Source organism: Marmota monax, unplaced genomic scaffold (genome assembly GCF_021218885.2).
Source record: "Marmota monax isolate L192 unplaced genomic scaffold, Marmota_monax_Labrador192_F-V1.1 WCK01_AAM20220418_F8-fsc00111, whole genome shotgun sequence".
NCBI classification, from domain to species: domain Eukaryota; kingdom Metazoa; phylum Chordata; class Mammalia; order Rodentia; family Sciuridae; genus Marmota; species Marmota monax.
The window spans coordinates 5,935,945-5,957,059 of NW_026695067.1; the positions used below are offsets into that span (position 1 = coordinate 5,935,945).

At 39.0% G+C, this 21,115-nt stretch overlaps 1 protein-coding gene across 8 annotated transcripts in view; it reads right to left on the minus strand.

Annotated features, from left to right (window-relative positions):
- Positions 1-886: 886 nt before the first annotated feature.
- Bbs4 (Bardet-Biedl syndrome 4) overlaps positions 887-21,115 on the minus strand; it is a 68,933-nt gene continuing 48,704 nt past the window's right edge. For 6 of the 8 annotated variants that reach the window (XM_046428094.2, XM_046428095.2, XM_058573752.1 and 3 more), the window contains 13 exons: positions 19,259-19,322; positions 17,853-17,964; positions 16,439-16,511; positions 12,669-12,722; positions 10,472-10,599; positions 8,093-8,147; positions 7,033-7,101; positions 5,725-5,877; positions 5,456-5,627; positions 4,426-4,495; positions 3,661-3,802; positions 2,915-3,116; positions 887-2,268 (listed from right to left, as the gene is read on the minus strand). In XM_046428094.2, the coding sequence (XP_046284050.1) occupies positions 2,174-2,268; positions 2,915-3,116; positions 3,661-3,802; positions 4,426-4,495; positions 5,456-5,627; positions 5,725-5,877; positions 7,033-7,101; positions 8,093-8,147; positions 10,472-10,599; positions 12,669-12,722; positions 16,439-16,511; positions 17,853-17,964; positions 19,259-19,322 (1,389 nt within the window). In that variant the 3' untranslated portion in view covers positions 887-2,173. Of the gene's footprint in view, positions 2,269-2,914; positions 3,117-3,660; positions 3,803-4,425; positions 4,496-5,455; positions 5,628-5,724; positions 5,878-7,032; positions 7,102-8,092; positions 8,148-10,471; positions 10,600-10,783; positions 10,927-12,668; positions 12,723-16,438; positions 16,512-17,852; positions 17,965-19,258; positions 19,323-21,115 lie in introns of those variants that run through there. The other 2 variants (XM_058573755.1, XM_058573754.1) reach the window with 2 other exon arrangements.

Sequence of the window (21,115 nt, forward strand, 5' to 3'; positions counted from 1 at the left end):
ATCTGAACAGGAACAACCTAAGAGTATTTAAGTTTTAAGAAAATCTAAGCCCAAGTTAATGTGGAAAGCATTGCTGGGGGCTTGACTGCAATCACTGGATGCATGGTAGTACCTTACCGCAAAGAAAACCTTCAAATCTATGATTTTCAGCTATCATTCAAATCTAAATTACTCCTGAATCTTCATCTTCAAACCAATTTCACTCCTGCAATCCAGCTATTCAGCTATCTTAGTGATATCATTATTTGGAAGTCCTAAAGATAAACATGTCTAAAAGTAGACTCCACAATCAGCCCTCAATTTTATTTCCCCAGTATTATTTTACTCTAAATCCAGAAATGGGTCCCCATCCTAAAACCACATTCACTCAATCTCTAGTTTCTGTTGATTTTAGATCCTGAATCTCTCTCATGTCTCCTTCTTCCTCTCCATCTTTGTTTATATTCTCATCTCACTGAGACCTCTACAATAACCTTTTCAACTAGATCAGTTCAGTCTAGTATGTTAGCCTCCACACTAATATAGAAACTGAGTTTTCTCAACTTCTCAGGATGCCCAGTTCTGTCACATACCCACTAAGATAAGGGTTTCTACTTCTGATACCTTGCTCTGTTTCTGAGATATGGAGAATTGCTCAGCTGCTTCTTCAATGTCAAATCATGTCCAGTCATAAAGAACTCCAAACACAGTTTGGTTTGGTAATAGAAGGTAGAAAACCTTCCACTTATGGTGAGTAAAAAGCATTTTAAGTGAAAAGTGGGGACAAGCTCTCAAGCAAACTGATGCCTGCCCTCTGTCAGGGCAGGGCTGCTGCTGATACCAAGTAAGAAGTTCTTCCTCTAATTTCAAACTAGGCTTGGAAACAGGTAAGGGAGGACAGTGATCATAGTTTTTTAAACATTTTAATGTGATCTCTTATTTTTACACCTGAGTTACAACTTTCCCCAAAGGAATAATGATACATAATCTTATAAAGGACATATAGATAATATATTGATAGCATCTGGTTAGTGGTTATTATCATTGATTGTCTTATACTAAAATTTCTCAGCTAAGAAGTTTTTCCCTTTTTAAAAAATCCTTGGTGCTGATACCCGACCAGCTCATGGCTCCTAGTTCTGACATGATCTGGTTCTAGACTCTGACCTCTTGCAAGAACCAAATACTTATTGAATTCCCTTTGGGCAAATGCAGCTGGATACTTACCAGTCTGGCCTCAACTTAGCATTTTTTTTCATCATTTCTTTCAGACTGTGAAAAAACTATATTATCAATCCAAGATTTATGTTTGCCTTGAAGATGGATTACCCCACAGTCTGAAGATCATCCCAGTTAAGCCATGGCTTCTGCCGCAGTCTGGCTGGGCACAATCAGGAGCCACTTGTCAAAAGAAACTAACTTTATTTTTAGAACCACACACGCCAAACAAAATAGCCTCTCAGGAAAAACCCTCAGAGCCTCAACTGCCACCACCGGCTTTCCACAAGCCTCTCTCTCCCCCCCCCACAAGCTTCTCCCCACCTCCCACAATCCTCCTGCTCTTCAGGCCGATTGGCTGGGTCACGTGGGCGGAGCCAAAAAAGTCCCCCAATGAGCAGCTCCGTGGTCTGAAAGGGCAGGGAAACAGCCCAATGAGCATCACCGCAGAGGAGCCAATCAGCTAGATGTTGCTGGGGCCGAGGAGCCAATCAGCTAGATGTTGCTGGGGCCGCTGTGAGCCAATCATCAGCCAGCAGCTGGAAGTTTGCTGGCAGCTGGAAGTTTGCTGGGGCCCCTTTGGCTGTGGCTCTCAACAGCTTCAGTATCACAGAGCTACTACACAGAGGTCTCTCAGCCTTTCCTTGCATGAAGGAAGTGGAGAATCAACCAGGAGATAAAAGTTCTTTTAAAACCAAACAGCTCGTGTGCCTTGCTAGCTCTTAAGTTTCACATACAGCCGACGCCTTGCTCCAAATCTTAATCTACTAGACTGTCTTTTCCTCATGTCCTGGTGGATCGGGCCAATAAAGGGCTGCACAGGCCTTAGGTTCCTCGTGAGCATGGTAATACCCTGTGTTCTAATTCAGTGGTGCTCACAGGGAATAGTGCTGGCCTCCACGATGCCTGATCATATAACATTCCTTGGTCCAGTACCTCCTCACCCAGAAACCCCTACTCCAGGGTCATCCTGCTCCTATTTTTCTCTTGTTTGCTCTGATGTTTCCACAATGGGCTCTGGCTCCAGAGGAAGAGATGGTGGCTTTGTGAGCTGGGATGTTCCACCAACACCTAATAACAAAACAATTAGCATAAATTCTTAGTTAAATTTCAAGAGAAAACCCAAATTTGGGGAAACTAGCAAGACGATGGTGTATCTTTGCAGCTATGAGGGAAGGCAATAACTAAATAAATAAAGCAACTGTCAAGTCTGTCTTCAGTGAATCACTGAAAAAAAAAAATCTTCAATTTCCTGTACCATACCATTCTACAATAAAGCACTAAAAATTAAAGTAAGACTGTATAACAGAATTTATTTACTAATGTATTTTCTCCCCCATCCTACACTTGAAACAGGGTCTTGGTAAATTGTAGACTGAACTTGAACTCACAATCTTCTCGCCTCAACCTCCTAGGTAGCTGGGATTACAGGTATGTGCCATCATGCCCAGCCTTGCTAATGTATTTCTAAAACTGTGAAGACTGTATTGCCTTACAGTTAAGTCTGCTGATGCTGTTAACTACTACATAGCTTACAGTAAGAAAACAGATACTAGTTTGGCCACCCTTTTTTTTTTTTTTCATCCCACTGGCCAATACTAAACTGACCATATTCTGAGTCTGAAGAATGTAAGCCTCACTCAAAGTTGTAATCTCTTTGTTGGCATAGGCAGCTTGTACCCACTACATTTTTATGGAACTTTGTGTAGCCTCCTACCTGAAGGGAGCTTCCTATATGCAACTGCTGAAGACATTGCCTGTCCAAGAGCTTGATTGGAGCCCAGAGGCTGTTGGAAACCAGCAGGTTTTCCAGTTGAACTGATTCGGTGCTTCGATTTGGGATCTTTAACTGGTTTAGTCCAGACCAGTGCCTCCCCTACCTGGAGAGCAGCTCCCAACTTCTGAGCCATCTCCACCATCTTGTGTCCACATGAAAAGAAAAAAAAAAGTTATAAGCATGACTGGCAGAGACTAGTCAACCCTCCTATTTTGGATCTTCCAACCAAGAGGGTTAGCTGAAATGGTGTCTGCTGGCTAGCATTTGAAGGAGGAAATATTCACTGCAAAGGAATCATTCTGAAAGGGCAGAGAATAGACTGTCTTTAGTGGCTAGCAAGAGGGCCCATGTAGGATCTCAAAACCACCAACTGAAATCTGATGTATCATTGGACTAACTTCTGCCTTTCCTACATGAAGGGAAGTGGGAAGAAGCTATGCAGAGACACAGACCTCAACTCAAACGAGCAATAACAAATCAGTAAGCCTGAAGTTCTTTTTACTATTATTTTCTTCTAGAAAAGTTTACCTTGGACTGTAACTAACTGACAAACTCATGCTGCAAAGATCATCAAAGCCAAAAAGAGTCATGAGCCTAGAACACCTTTATAATTGCATTATTTTGGAGTGACCTAAAAGTCTGCTGACAGCTTGCTTAAAATGACTGAGAGCTAATAAAAGACATACCTCAGGATCAAATTCCAGAGAGCTATTATCCTTGAGAAAGTTAACTTTCTTTTCCATCTCCTGATACTGGGCCAGGGCATCCTTCTTCTCACCCTGGTTGTACAACAGCACAGCATAGTTCAGGTTTACTAAAGGGTTACACCTGTGGCAGGCAGACAGATATTGTGGAGCAGGAGCTTTGCAACAAATGCACATTTAGAAATCCTTCTCATTACTTGAAACAAAACAAAACTGATTTGAGTGGAGATTTCTCCAATACCCACTAATGTGGGAATATGCTATGTACACTTGTGGAAAAGAATCAAGGAACTAATTGCTCAACAAGCAAAGCAGGTATTGGGACCAAGTCTGGCATCTCAGCCCTCAACAGAGAACACTCAGGATAGGTTGTAAAAGGGCCCTACTGTAGTAGATGCTAGTGGAATAAATTCTGAAAGAGTCAAGTTTATCTTAGATCAAGCTGTGCCCTGAGTTCCATCTGATACTACAGCTAGCTCACAATTAATCAGCAATCCAAGGCCACTGCTGCCTCTGGCTTTCTATGGCTTCCTGATTACTAAACTTGGAACAGGAAATATTTCTTCAGAGTATTAATTCCTGCTGAGCCCTGCTTCCTCAGGAACCATATCCTTCTACATTTGGTCCTGCTGTGTATGATGGCCATGCAGGAGTGTTTGGCTGACTCAAGCAGCACTACTGGTACAGTACCACCTCATGGCTTTGATGAGTCCCACCTTCCCCAGTACCCTTCCCCCAGTAACGTACTTATCCAGGAGAACTGCTTCTGCGTAGGCTCTCTTGGCATTCTCTGTATCTTCCAGATTGGTCAGAGCCACTGCAACCAAGAAAATGAGGAGAGCTAAGCTTAGAAAACAAAATAGTGTATTTCAAGACCACTCCCAGAGCTGGGGGTGTAGCTCAATGGAAAAGCACATGCCCAGCATATGAGAGGCTCTGATTTGATCTCCAGCACCACACACATGCCAACCCAACCCCGAAGTGAACACTTCCTCTGCCCCATCAACTATGGCACTGCTGTATATTCTCATTCCACTTAGATACCTCTTCATAGTTAACAGTTCTATGCATTCTACTTTTGTAGTTTCTTTTCTGACACTGCCCTAGTTTAAGCCAAGTCAGGTTTTCCATTTTCCCCAGCAAAAATGTCTCCACTTGCCTCCATTCCAGTTTTCCTGTGGTATCAGATGTCTCACTCACTGACAAATAAATCTAACCACATCACTGGCCCTACTTAAGAATCCTCAGTGGTTCTCCATGATCTTTAAACTATTATTTAGCAATAGAACACTTCCCTTCTCTTAAATCAATTCCTGGAAGCCTAATGTACAAAACAATGAGAGTTCTTCTAAAAAGCCCTGCCTATTTCATGTTCCCATCAGGCAATTATAATAGGCACCTATAAGATCTAGGATTATGGCTGGACAGGCAGCCTATAGGATAAAGTCTACAGCCCTTGGACTATTCTCATGGCCCTCTATAATCTGACCCCAGATTATTTTATCTGACTCATCTTCCACCACATTCTCTGACAATATTGCCCACTAACTGCATGGGACACTGCAATTTCATGGCTGTACCTCTGTTCACAGTGGTTCCTCATTCTCCCTGTGCTATTCAAGTCCAACTTGTATTATGGAAAATACAAGGAAAGTTATGTCAGATTCATTCCACTGTCTTTCCTTTCTTCTATGGGATATTTAGCCACTGATTCTAGTTCATTTTTCCCTCATTATAGACCATAAGAAGAGGTTTCCATACAAATAATGTCTCCTACCAGCCAAGAGCATGTAGAGCTCCCCCATCTTTGGCTGGAAGTTGATGGCTGCACTGAGGAAATGGAAAGCTGATGCATACTGCTGCATGGTCAAATGGACAAGGCCCAAATTATACAGGATCTTCCAATCGAAGGGTGCCAAATAGTTCGCTCTTTTCAGGCAGCTGATAGCCTGCAGGGGAGAGAGGGCACTCAATGAAAAGGTGGAGCAAGCTCAGCAGACCCAATAACCACACGAATGAAGACAAAGAATGTGAAGGGACACTCACTGCCACATATTTCTTCTTGCCAAAGAAACACATTCCAATATTATTCCAGAGTGGAGGACTTTCTGGAACAGCACAAGCTACAACTCTGTATTTGGTGAGGGCAACATCAAAGTCCCCATGGGTCTGCATCATGCTGCCTGCTGCCAAGATGGCCTAAAAACATGGCATGTGGAAAGTTAGTAATTCTGTTATTCCCAAAGGCAAGGGCAGTGAAGTAGCCTCCTAAATGTAGATAACTCAGCAGGCCCATCAGTATAGATAAGACTGAAAAACTTCTCCCAGAAACATAAATAATACGAAGCTACAGTGACAAGTGCTCCTGAGGAATGTTCTGGTACACCACACTATGACTCTCTTTGGCACTGTACCCAAAGAGAAAAGAATGAAATGTCTCTGGCTTTACTCAGCTCATGTTTCCTACTTCCATCCAGGGAAGTCAGTATTTCAGTAAATAGTGCTTTTATTCTATTCTCTGAAGCCCTTATTTGATACACCAAGTGCTCCAAACACCTCAAATATACCTTCTGCAATAGAACTAAGGGTAAGTCAACTTTAGGCTTCATCAGTCCAGCCTTTCATTTCTCAAAAGAAAAGTGTCAAGGAGGAGAGCCAACAGTGTCCGGCTAATGACTTTCTAAATCAGGACTGAGTTTGTGTCAATAAATAACCCTATCTTGCTGCATCTCCCTCAGGGATATTCATCCACCTGAGATCTTCTTTCTCAACCCCAATGTCACATCTTAACAAAATTTGTGATCTCACTGACTTTCTCTAAAGGTCATTTTATCATAGTTATTTTTGATAATACCTGTGGAAGCTTTATCAATTTCCCAAATAACACATAAGCTAAAAAACCCTCTGATTTTGCTTTATGCAGAGGTTGCAGGCCTGTTAAAACAAATGTGCTAATTTAGAAGCACAGCACCCACACTTCATAATAATTTTAAATAAAGAAGCTGCCTTTTATTTATATATATATATGTATACTTTTTTTTTTTTTTTTAAATCTCAGAGTTCCACTATGCTGCCCAGGCTGTTCTTGAATCACATGGGTTCAAGTGACCATCGTGATACAGTCTTATTTATAATTCTTTAAAAACATCTATTTCTTGGGTTGGAGGTGTGGCTCAGTGGTAGCGCTTCCTAGCACGTATGAGGCCCTAGGTTTGATACCCAGCACCACCAAAGAAAAGTGAATTTCTCAGGTATTCAGTGAGGAAGCTAACCCTTGCCTTCCAGGGTCAGACCACTTCTAGGAGCCATGGGACTATCTATATGAAGGCTCTGGGGTTTCACGGCTTGCAATACCTTATAGTTGGTGGGGTCATAAGTCAGTGCATTTCCAAGATGTTCAAATGCCTTCTGGTAAACACCAAGCTTGAAAAAAGCAAATCAGAGAATTGATATCAAAGGGAACATAGCAGTTTAGGAATCTGGCCAACCACACCCTGAACAAAAACACCCAATCATTGATGACTTTTCTTGACAAAGAGAAAAAAAAAAGAGTTGAACATACCAAAGAAAGAAAGAAAACCCCAAATCCCCATATTTGTGGGCTTTTAAAATTTTACTGATTTGTCTCCAGGTAAGATCAAAGTATCTATTTACCAGAAACCATTTCCACTACTCTCATGCTGTTCTACATAATGCCTCTGGGCAGGAAACGAGCTAGTTAGCCTCCAGTCCTTTGGGGCCAGCCTCACAAGTCAAAGCCCATGGAGACAGAGGGTTAAGGTCCTGGTTCCTCTTAAAGAAAAATGAAATAAACATAAAGGCTACCAGAGAGGCAGTGGTGGAGGCAGAATCAGCTGAGCAGAGAAACTGATAGTGTAAGCAGGGCTTCATCAGTCCAGAGATCCCTGGGCCCAGGTTCCTCAGGCTGATATAGAAAAGTGATAAAGCCAAAACAATTCCATTCACACTCAGAAATGTAAAGAGGGAGTGAAGACTTTATTCTAGACAAAGTGTCCTTTGCCCTTGCCTTCTCTCTTTCTTATAGGACCCTGGCCAGGAAGAAGGAGCAACAGAAACAGCCTTTACCCCATGCCCTGTGCCATGCTAACTTGATCACAGTTTGTCCCCATAGGCCAAAATAATAGTCCCCAAAACCAGACAGGTGTTTCTCATATATGCTCTTTCCTATTAGATAAGAATTATAATTGAAGTAAGGCAGAATTAAAATTGACTGATTTGAATGAAGAAAGTTAATTCCTTTAGCAAAGAATATCAAATACTGAGAACAAGATTCATGTGTTCCATGTGACTATTGGTAAAATGTGCTAAATATCAAAATGCAGAGAAGTCACTGTATGCACAAACCCCAAAGCATTTCTAACATCAGTGCATGAATGAGTGGAATTTTCATTACCTGTAAATACAGCAACCCTAAAGTTGTAAGAAGTTCTGTGTTTTCTGGTGAGAACCTGCAACATAGAGATGCTCAGAGGGAAACAATGGTTATAAGAGACGATACAAGCATAGCCACCTATCCTTGTGCAACACTTGAGACATTTTGCTGAACCTCCTTCTCCACATGGAAATTTCTGAAGGCAATTTGGTAATTTTTTTCAAAAGTAGGTCATCTGAATCCTGGCTATAGGGAAAATTGCTCAACAACAAAAATCAAGGCTCTTTTCTTAGGGCCAACATCATATGATCCTGGGTACCAAAAAAAAGAAAGAAAGAAAAATCTATGGTATATTTTGTGTGACTTTCCTTCTTGATTACACTGATACAATTAAAGAACAAAGTTTTAAACGCCAAGTCAGTCGGGAACACACATAGTTTAAAGCCAGTCCCCTTTTGTGGGATTTCTTCTGTTTTCACTGTGCTCAGGATGCCAGGCAGCATAATTTTCTGTGTCAATTTAGGATTCCAAAACCCCTAATGTTGTACTCTCCAAATTAAACATAAAGCCATACTAAATAGTCAAATTAAACAAAAGAAGGAAGACACATAACAGCCTAGGAAAGAAACTTGGAACTGGCCCTTGGAAGTAAATATTGGCTCAAGTAAAATATATCTCAATCATTAGTATATGTCTTTGTTCAAAAATCAAAGCAACACTGAGTTAAGACTATCTGACTACAGAATCATCAGTTTCAACAGTCATAATACCAAAGGGCCCTGTTTCCTCCTCTTAAGAAATGAGGCAAGATGCTGGTTACTGGTAAGGATCCCAGAACCAGATAAGTCAAAGCCCCAGCCAAGGGATGCCTGAGCTGGCTAAACTAAGCTTTCTCAATTCAGATGAGAACTTGCCTTTCACTTTCTGCCATAATAACACCCATTTTCATTTCTTTCCCCAAGCCACACGAGTAACTTCTATGATTCTTGCAGCAGCCATTTCGCCACACAACATGACTATTCATTCACTCTAAAGCTGTAGGTCATAAAGAATGGTGTCTACCTTCTCAATGAGACTCCAAATGCTCAGCTGTTCCCTTTTATTCCTTGGGAAATTTAGTGACTTAAATCCTTGAGTAACCACCAGAAGAATGTCCCTCTTGGGATTTATGTGCCCTATTTTTGAACAGCCAACTTCTATGAGGCAGGGGTCAGGAGTCAGGGCTGCCCCCATCACCACAGGATACTGAACACAGTTACATGGCTCCTTCCTACTTGCCCATAATCTTAGCTTCTAACCAACAAATAAAAATGCCTTCTCTCTTTATAGCTTACCAAGGAATTTTTCTGTCCTTTTAGATACAAAGCGTTGTTGAAGAAAATTCAGAAAACAGTGTTGTGGTTGATAATAACCACAAAATTACTACCATGGCAATTGATAATAATAGATATCTTAGTTTAGTTCAGAATCTAATTATCGGGAATAATAGGCCTTGAACTGTAGATCAGACATTTTAAGTGACCAAACAAATGAGACACTTAAAGCATTTTTGTACAGCTATGATACTTAAACTCGTCCCTAGAGAAGAAACATGGAACACTAACATGGGAAAACCATTTAGTTCAGTTATCAACAGTTTAGACTGCCCTAATGATGTTCTTGAAAAACAAGATAGCGGGGCTAAGGGTGTATAGGTCAGGGGTAGAGCACACACCTAGCATGTGTAAGGCCCTGGGTTCAAGCCCAAGCAACAAAACAAGATATGAGTTTCAAGCTAATAAGAGAAGATATTTATTACTGAGCTAAGAGATTTTTGTCCCTAATAATATCTCTGGATATATTAATCTATTATAAAGTATAAAAAAAAGAATGGCAGATTGGCAGCTGACCCCCAAATCTTGCTGAGTATATGTCAGCCTACTTCCCTTGCAGCTATGTGTTCCTTCCTGACCAATTTCGAACCATGAAATGTGAGTAGGAACTATGTGTGCAATTTGTGGGTCACCTAAACTCACTACCAGATGCTCATTCCATGTTCAGATTCAAGTACCACTTCCCTTCACCATAGCCTGAAACATGGATGCTGTATTACAGTATCTCAGCTTCAATCATATAGGCAAAGGAATCTTGGGCTAAATGGAAGGAATCTAGATCCCAGGTTGGCTTTGTGAGCAAAGCTACCAGCTAGCCTACAACAGCCATCTTTACAGGTGAGAAAGAAACAGTCTACCTTATTGATGCCATTCACTGGCAGCTCTTATCTAAACTTTAGCTTACCTTTCATTCTAACTTATATAAGTAGTAATCAATCACATATATCTTCTCTTAGGCTTGGCAGTTCACATGTTGTCATTTTTTTTTTAAGTTTCTTATTGCTCTAAAGGTAATAGACACACTTACTCCACTGCTTTCTTGTAGATTTCTATGGCCTTGTCCAAGTCTCCCTCCAGCAAGTGAATCTTCCCCAGCATTGTGTAAGTCAGATCATGCCTGTTAAGCTGTAGGGCATTGTGCAGCTGATCTTGTGCCTAACAAATTTGATGCAGTAAAGAGAACAAAATCACCACCATAGGAAGAACAATGGCCTGCTGAACAAATGTAGGAATATTATGTTAGAGCAAATAGCCCACACCACCCAAAGACCAAAAAGTCCTAAAGCTGTCCTTGTTGACAAGACAGCTAGCAACACAGGCTGTCTGCTTCTGCAGTCACCTGGGAGAGTTCTTCCAAGATGATTAATCTTTCTGAAAGTTTTCTGCTTGGCATTCATATCTATGACTCACACTTTGTAAATCAAAAGAGACATCAGTTGGGTGTGGTGGCGCACTCCAGTAATCTCAGCAACTTGGGAGGCTGAAGGAGAAGGATCGCAAGTTCAAGGCCAGCCTCAGCAATTTAGCAATGCCCTAAGCAACTCAGTGAGACCCAATCTCCAATAAAAAATGAAAAGGGCTAGGATGTTGCCCAGTGCGTAAAGACCCCTGGGTTCAACCCCTTGTACGGGGCAGGGCAGGGGACCATCAGAGGACAATGTAGAGTGCCACATCAAATTCTATCCTAGCTGCACCACGGACTGACTATACAATCTTCCCCAGCATAGGCCTCATTTTCCCCACCAATGTGATGACAAATAAATGAATAAATGGTACCCTATGTATGGGTATCATTGCACAAATGGTATGACTCTACATCATATTCAACTAGAGAAATAAGAAGTTGTGCTCCATTTGTGTAAAATATAAAAATAAATGAATAAATGGCTTATTCTCATTTATTCACTCAATGAGTGTTCATGGAATATTGGCTATTTTAGGTACTAGGTACACTAGAGTTAACAGCCGTAACAATTAAGACCTCCTTTTTCTCGGGAAGTTTATATCTTAGTAGATAGACAAAACAGTTCTATGACTCACTGTTTCAACAGTGTTTATATAATTGCCAGGTATTATATTTGCTTAGCCTGTTAGCTTTACAGTAAAATCTAACTATAATTCTCCTTCTCATCAGTACAGTTCCAACTAAAGACCAATCCTACCTCTCCTCTGGCTCAAAATAATCCTGTGAATTGAAATGTTCACAATATTCTCAGAGAAAAATCTAATCAAGGCTATAAAACTGTAAATCCATTCAGAAAACCTAAGGGGCCCACAAAATATATATTTTTCATATATATATATAAATTAATATCTATCTCACAGGAGAAAAACTGTTAATGTGTAGACTCTTTTTTTTAATATTTATTTTTTTAGGGGGTGTAGATGGACACAACACAATGCCTTTATTTTTATGTGGTGCTGAGGATCGAATCCTAGTCCCGCCCATGCTAAGCGAGCACTCTACTGCTGAGCCACAATCCCAGCCTATGTAGACTCTTTTCATATCCATAAGGGATACATCAGGTTATACCAGTTTATAAATTGAAACAATTTATAAACATTGTCAAATTGGTATTAACCAATTCAGAGTCTCAGTCTCGGTGGCACTAGAGAATAAAACTTCATGACTACTAAGTGGGAACTTTATGAAGAACACTCTACCCAATCTCACTATCACTAACTTTCAGGTCTCTCAGTAATTTCTTCTATTCCTCAATTAATATGTATACATTTCTTTCTGAGCCTAGAGCTTAATCACAATGAAATACAAGTTCTCATCATAAAAAAAATCAAAACTAAAAGTTAAAACTAAAAATTGTCAGAAAACGGATTCAGTTTAAATTTAAAATTCATTTTCAGTAACATTAAAAACTAAAATCAGTTGCTGTGAGAGCAACTTTAAGACTTAAAAATTTACTTTTTGATATCTATATTATTGAACATTTGTTTCTACAAACACTGGGGGTGGAGAGAAAGAAGAAAGGGGAGAATACACTGTCATTCATAGTATTTCCAAAATTTCCATTTTCTTGTCAAAAGCAAGGGAAGACAAGATGAGTAATGATGAATGAGCATTAACATAGCGATAAATGTATAAGGTGCATTTCCTAAAGCTCTGTAAACACTAGAGAGAATACAAAATGAGCAATGGCACCTATGCAACACAATCACACACTTAAGTGAAATTCCAGTCAACCACCATCAGCCCTTCTATAAATTACCTTATTGAACTGCTTCAGATAAATGTAGCAAACTCCTAGATTATGGCAGATTTCCTACATACAAAAAAAAAAGGAAAATGGCTTAGGTGTAATTCATAGTAAGCCTTAGAGTGAAACAACAGGCATCAAGAGTGTTATTGTTCAGCAAAGTGTAAACTTTGAAATGGGCACTACAGTATTTTTTCTAAGTAGAGTTCATATAATCAATATATGTATTCTACAAAATTAGTTCCCTTATATATTTTTTTAAATTAAAATAATAAGAGAAAAAAGCAGAATAAATAGGTGATTTTCCTGGATCTACATGGCTCCTTGAAGATACACACCCAGCCTATCTTCCTACCATTTTTTCTCTAAAAGCTGTCCACTACCCACATCCTTTGTGCCCTTTTCTTAGAAGAAACTATTCAAAGCTCCTGTTGAGAGGACTGCTAGCCACATAGCTCCATCCTTAAAGAAATCCTCTGTCCATCTCTGGGCACCTGAAGCAATCAGAATCCTCTTTCTAGGAATCTACAATTAGAACTGATCTAGCTAGTTGCAAGCACTAAATTCACAAGGTGATGTGGACTTGGGAGCTGACAGCGCCATCTGGAGGTCACTATACATTTTAGTATGTAATTGCAGTCAATCTGCAGAAATTCAAAAAAAGCATAGGTCAGAAAACTATGGCCCATGGGCCAAATCATTCCCTGCCCTCTTCTATAAATAAGGTTTTATTGGAACACAGCCACAGTCCCTTGTTTTTGTATGGCTCTTTTGCACTAGAATTGCAGAGCTAAGTAGCTACAATAGAGTCTGTATTAGGCTGCAGTCCCCCTACCTCCACCCCATTTCCCCAGACACTAAGGATTGAACACAGGGCCTTACACATGCTAAGAAAGCACTTACCACTGGGATATACCCCCAGCTCTTTTTTAATTTTTTATCATGATATGGTGTTTTGCTAAGTTGCCTAGGTTAGCCTTGAACTTGAGATCCTCTTCCCTTAGCCTCCAGAGTAGCTGGGATTACAGGTGTGCACTATCATGCCTAGCTAAGGGGCCCTTTACAAAAACAACAACAACAACAACAACAAAATTTGCCAACCTCTGAATACAGAAAGAAAAGATGAAGCAAAAATGCAGAGTAACTACCTTGGTTGCTGCCAATGTTCTAGTTCTAGTTCACTATAAGTCAACTTGTACTCTTGACCTTAAGTATTGTGGAATCTCTCAAATAACTTTATAATGAACTTTCCTCTATTTAGGGTAGCTTTAGAGAAAGAAAGAATGAAGAAAATGCTCTTGGGAAACATTGTAAGGAACCCCGGTTAGTAGTGTGGATTTGTCCCTGTCCAAGGAACATGGACCACAAGTGCTAGACACAACTAGTTTAATGTTTTCCAAGACTCCTAAAATAACAACAAAAATCAATCACTGATTAAGCACCTATTATACAATAGGCTCAATGCCAGATGTTTTTGCATATATTATTTAAATTTTTCCAACAAATCTGCAATGTATAATCTTTCCAGTTTTACAGAAAATAAAACTGAAGCTCACAGAGGTTAAGAAGTTTAATTAATTCAGGAAGTATCAGCACTGGAATTTTTCCCTTCTTTTTTAGTTCCATATCCTAATCATATATAAATGTAGTTGGAATGGCCATGAATTCATCCAATTCATATGCCATCTACTTTTACTACTTTTGTAACCAAATAACAAACAGCAAAACATTTCAGCATGTATTTCTGAAAGTCTGAAAGAGGTTTTTTTTTTTTTTTGAACCCATTTATAATACCACTATCACACCCCAAAAAAATTACTAACTGCTCTATATCATACATTCAATTACGGTTAGATTTTCCTATTGTCTCATAAATGTTTCACATTTTAAAAAATTACTTTTCTTAATTCACAAATCACATTCACATGTCAAAACACTAGGACTTGACCTCTGGCCAGCCTCCAAAACTTGCGTACTTTTCACTTCATCATGGTATAGAAATGTACACATGGAGACAGAATCGGGGAGAATATAGCCTTTCTTCTCCTTTCCATGTCCTGAAGGTTAACTAACCCCTAACCTTTTTTAACCATTTGCTCTAGATATTATTTGAGAGGGAAGCAGTTATATGCCTTAAACAAACTAAGAGAAAAGGAAATTTGGAAAGGAAAACAAAATAAATCAGAGTCAAATTCTGTCTTTTATGAGGTGAAGGAATCCTATAGACATCTGCAAATGCAGATGGTGTGGTAGAAAGATTCCAGCATTAAAGTGAGCAATCCTAGATTCTAGATTGAGTTCTAACACTGGTTCTGTCTCTAACTCACTGTATGCCTTTTTTTTTTTAATTTTTTTTTTAAATTTTTCGGCGGACACAACATCTTTGTTTGTATGTGATGCTGAGGATCGAACCCGGGCCGCACGCATGCCAGGTGAGCATGGTACCGCTTGAGCCACATCCCCAGCCCACTGTGTGCCCTTTGGCAAGTCATTCCAAGCCTCAGCTTTCTCACCTTTCAATGATGAAAATTCTCCCTACTTAAGAGAATTGCTCCAAAAGTCAAATAAAATAATGTCAGGCAGAATTATTAGTCTCCTGTTGCAGCCAGACATGGAATATCCTGGTAAATCCAAGAAGGTAGGGCTAGAAGTCTTCCTAAGACACTTATAAAGCATAGTAGAGAGTATCTGGCTATTTGGGAAATGAACACTTCTAACTGGTACCAATGGAATGATTATCCAAGTGAGTCAGAAATAGCATCTTTGCATCTCCAGAGTATAGCTTACTGTCTGGTACATAGTAGACATTAATTTGATGAAAATATTAATTAAAAAGTACAAGAATTTTAAAAATGTATTTGTTGATGCTCGGGATTGAACCCAGCACCAACAAATAAGCTACACCCCTAGCTGGATTTTTCCTTTACTTGTAGCTTCACTTTTGTATTCAGCTGTAAAATATTCTATGGCATAAAGAGTCAAAACAACTAAAAAAAGAATAAAAAAGACTCAAACAACTTTATCTTCAAACCTACAGAAGAAAAGTGACTGGCAAATTTAACACACTTAAAAAATATTAGTGACAACGGAACTTCAGGGAAACCCATGCAATGCAAGCTCTCTGAGCTAATCAATCTATTCCTTCTCTCAGAGATGAATGTCTCTCCCAGAATCATCAAATACTTGAAAAAAGTCTCAGCCTGGACATTCTAGGACCACCAAATCAATGCCAGCAACTATTTATCTGAACTTTAGTTACATGAAGAAAAAAAAAATAACCCCTTAATTTGCAAAGCCAATGTTTAGTCCAATTTTCTGCTACAATTAGACACAATCACCAAGATATAAAAGTAATGGAGAACTACTCAAACTTTCCCACACCAAAGAAAAGCAAGGATTTTCAGAATGAAGTGGCCAGATGAGTGTCAAACAGATGGGGAAGAAATAAATAAATCAAATACAATTAGACTTATTGCTAATGGTTTGAAATGCTAATGATAAAAAAAAATCTCCAAAGTTTCTAGAGAGAAAAGTGGAGTTACTAACAAGAATCAGACTGTAACTGCTCACTAGCAACAATGACACTTAGAAAACCATGTAGTAATATCTGCAAAGTATGAGGAAACATGATTTTTGATCCTATAATTAGCAAAAGCATCAACAAAATTTGAGAATATACATTTTTGGCATATAAGAATTCTATAATAACTTATGATAGTCATTTCATAAATGGAACCATTAGCATGCTTACTAAAAGACACTACTGAAAATTCCCTACTTACCCAATCTTTCTGGTTCAGTTTAGCTGCTTCATTATACACTTCAGTGGCAGCTTTATGTTTTCCCAAAAGAAATCTGTAAAAGATGCATTTTCCATAATTATTACCTCAAAATTCTTAGAAGTCTATCTTCACTAATCCCACTTTTGGGGGGGAAGGGAGGTACTAAACTCAGGGGGCACTTGACCACGGAGCCACATCCCCAGCCCTATTTTGTATTTAGAGACAGGGTCTCACCGAGTTGCTTAGCACCTTGCTGCTACTGAGGCTGCTTTGAACTCATCATCCTCCTGCCTCAGCAACCCAAGCTGCTAGGGTTACAGGCATGTGCCACATTTTGTTCATATTACACTCTCTGGAAATTCTAGAAGACATTTTTCTTGGGTTGGTCATGCTAGAAAGGCTAGGCAGGCTGCTGCACACCAACAGCAGAAGCTGTCTTGGTAAACACTGCACTGGCAGCTGTTGCAAGGCCTTTGTCTCATTATACACCAATTTTGGTTAAAGTATTCTATTATTTTTTTTCTATAAATATAGATCAAAAAAGAAACAAGCCAAATGATATAAAATTAAGCAAGAGCTGCCATCATTTATCAACATCATCATTTTTCCTTGATACTGGATCATGATCAGGAAAACCTGCCTCTATGTAAAAACAATGGAGGCATAAATGACAATGTAGGGAAGAAAATGAAGGAGGGAACCCTAATGAACACTCTACTACTCTGGAAAAGGAGAATCTGACACCTTATAAATATTTTGGAGATTACTTCCACTTAGAAAACTTTAGGGCATCCATACAACAAATACTAAAATACTTCTCTGTGTCAAGTATCATAATAAGTGTTGAACAGCAGACCAGGAAAATTCCATGGGTTGCCAATATGATTAGAGGACTTAAGGTACAAGATGGTGTTATTTATGTGATAAGCAGTATGACTGTTCTTCAAATTAGAATGCACAATGACTACAATATCTGGTTTCGGTAGTATTTTTGTTTATTTGGTTTGGGGTGGGTTTTGTTTTCCCCCAGTACTCAGAATTAAATCCAGAAGCACTCTATCAGTAACCTATATCCCCAGCCTTTTTATTTTTTATTTTGACCATTTCCAGAGAGGGTCTCACAAAATTGCTCAGTCTGGCCTCAAACCTGAAATTCTCCCTCCTGAGCCTCCCAAATTGCTGGGATTACAGGCACATACAATCACACCTGGCAAAATACTTAGTTCTTTGATACTACTTTATCTTTTTTTCCTCAAATTTCAAGATTAATCCACACTCTTCAAATGAATCCCATTATACCTATCAAGCCATTTTCCTCCACTGTATCAGTCTGCCAACGGCAGGCTCAGCCTAAGAATGCATTTTACATTGTATTCCATGACTTCCTTAGGGTCTCCAGGCTGCCAATACTCACAAAGATCTGGCCACCTGCTTGAGGTTATCAGCACACTGAGGGTTAAGAATCGCACATGTCTGAAAGAGTTCTAGGGATTCCTGAATGTTTCCTTCCAGGCGAAATATCAATGCTGCCAAGAAAGACAAAATAAAATCATGTTCTAGGAAACAGAGTCTGGCATCAGAAAAATTGAAAAATGGGAAAATGGGAAACCACATGCAAAATATCCTTTGGATAATTATGTCTTAAATCTAATCATATATTACTTCAGATGGTTGAAACAAGCAAAACTGACATAAGCTAAAACTTCTTATAAAATAAGGTTAACTCAAACCTCCCTATCCTCTAAGCATCCACCACACACAGATTTCTTTGCAAATTATCACAGAAACTTCACAAGAAGAACATATTGAAGGGGCTGGGATTGTGGGTCAGTGGTAGAGTGCTTGCCTAGCACACATGAAGCACTGGGTTCGATTCTCAGCACCACATAATAAATAAATAAATAAATAAAGGTATTGAGTTCCATCTACAACTAAAAAAAAAAGAACATGTTGGGCTTCCTCATCAGATACTTTATTATAATTCAGATTTCTACTTCACAATGTACAGAAAGAAACCCAGAATGGTACAAATGGAATCAATACCTCATGTCCAACAAGGAGTTTTTGTCAAATCTTTTTATTATATTAGTTTTCAGTAAAGTTACCTATTAAAACCATTAATTTTCCTTAGGCCTAAGTTTTCAGAAGAATTTATCAGACACTGGGAGTCTAGAACTGGTGATATTGGCAATAAAAGAGCAAATTTTTTTTTTGCCATGATATCCTAAATGTTTCAATATCTTACAAATGATATCAGAAAAGCTTATATTAATCTGAAAATTATAAGCAATGAATGGTAAGCAAACCATTCATTTATACTTAAAAGTCAAAACAGAATTCCTGGAAAAACTAAAGAATGCCACTTTGGGCATTAAAGAGTAAAATTTAAGTGGATGGTTCCTGTTTTGGTTTCTGAAGAGTTCAATTTATCATCTGATTTATCCTATACAACTCTAGGCTTCTTCTCTTCCTCCTGACTTCTTTACAAAATTCTCAAAGCCTTTTCTCATATCCTTTAGCTAGACTACAAGGAACTCTTCCAAAGCATTTTCTGGCCCTGAAACCACAGTGTGAGGCAGTGATCATAAGCATCCATTCTGAAAAAGAATGCACAGGAACTTACAAAGGGGTGTATGATGGTAGTAATTTTTTGCATAGTACTAATCACTTCTGAAGTCAAAGAATTATGTTCAGATTCAAAAAATACTGAGCAAGACCTCAGTGGAACATTTACTTGAATTTAAGTATTTCATAAGTTGGCCTTTTTCCAAGAACCTAAGCCAAGTATACTTCTCCATTAGGAAGAAATATGTGACTTACCTTGGACATAGATAGCATACTCACACAACCCCTGAGTCTCCTGAAGCTGTTCTTTGATAATGGCCTGAAAGAGGAAGAAAAATACCTCAGAATTTTTAAAAATTTTTTTTAGTTGCAGATGAACACAATACCTTTATTTGTTTGTTTGTTTATTTATTTATTTTTATGTAGTGTTGAGGATCAAACCCAGTACCTCACATGTGCTAGGCAAGCGCTTCACCACTGAGCCACAGCCCCAACCCCAGAATTTTTTTTAAATCTCAACTTTTGTTGGGATTACATTTTTTAAAATGGGGTTGACAAATTACAGGACTCACAAGCCACTTTTGTACAGCTCTCAAGCTACGAGTGGTTTTTACATTTTCAAAGAGTTACAAAAAAATAATAAAAAATAATAAGATACTGCATCTGGCCTGCAAAACATTAAACTATTTAGCCAGGTGGGGTGGCTCACACCTGTAATCCCAGGGTTCAGGAGGCTGAGGCAAATTCAAAGCCAGCCTCAGCAACTTAGTGAGGCCACAAACAACTGAGCAAGACCCTGTTTCTAAATAAAATATATATATAAAAAAAAAAAGGCTGGGGATATGGCTCAGTGGTTAAGTGCCCCTGGGCTCAATCCCCAGCACACACACACACACACAAAAAAAAAAAAAAAAAAATTAAACTGTCTTACTACCTGGCTTAGCACAGAAAAAGTTTGTCAACCCCTGTCTAAAATCTAACTAGACAAGCTATTAAAATGTGAGATTTTCAAGGACCATGATAGATGCCAGTGATTCCCTGATAAGTGAACCATAGCCTCTTTGTTTTTTAGTTGTAGATAAATACATACCTTTATTTTATTTATTTATTATTATGTGGTGCTGAGGATCGAACTCAGTGCCTCATACATGGTAGTCAAGTGCTCTATCACTAAGCTACAACCTCAGCCCACCATAGGCTCTTTTTACTACTATGGACTAAACCCAAGATGCTATAATAGCTCAGGGGGCAAGCATCTGATTCTAACTTGAATTAGGGAAGGCTTTCTGGATTTGTTTCAAACTTCATGTTGGCAGGAGCTGGAAGAGAAGCTGAGATACCAAGACTTTCAGAGAGGAAGACTTCAAATGCCGTATCAAAAAGTTTGAGTGTAATGGGGAAAAGTTTTAATCAGGAAAAAACCCAATTCTGTTTGTTATACAGAAATATCACTTTGGAAACGTGTTAAAAACAGAATGAAATGAAACAATATTAAAGGCAAGGTTGGTAGAACTCTTGAGGTAGTTTAAATTGTAATAATGAGGATTAAGGCAGGAAGAGGGGAGAAAGTAGACAATTTCAAAAGGTGGTAAGAGAAGGCCCTCCAGACTTGATGATTATCAAGAAATGGATGAGGGAACTATGACACATTCACAACTGGGTGAATGATGGATGAAATCCATCTCTGAGATGGGAAATGGGATAAGAAATAGGTTTAGAAGGGAGCAGATTAATTCAACCACAGGCAAGTTGAATTTGAAATGCTTGTGGGCATATCAAACTGATTTGGAAATCAGAAGAAATGTGTTGAATGAACAAAGGGATCAAGCAACTAGGAAATCCCCAACTCTTGAGAAATAATTAGAAGGCTGGGCAGGGTGGTACACACCTGTAATCTCATTGAGTGGGGAGGCTGAGCCAAGAGGATCACAAGTTTGAGGTCAGCCTGGGCAATTCAACAAGACTCTGTCTCAATAAATAAAAAGGACTGGAGAAGTAGCTCAGTGGTAAAGGGGCTCTAGGTTCAATCCCCAGTACTGTTAAAACAAACAAAAAAACCCCAACAACAACAACAAAAACCCCAGCAGCAGCAGCAGAGGAAGAGAAGCCAAA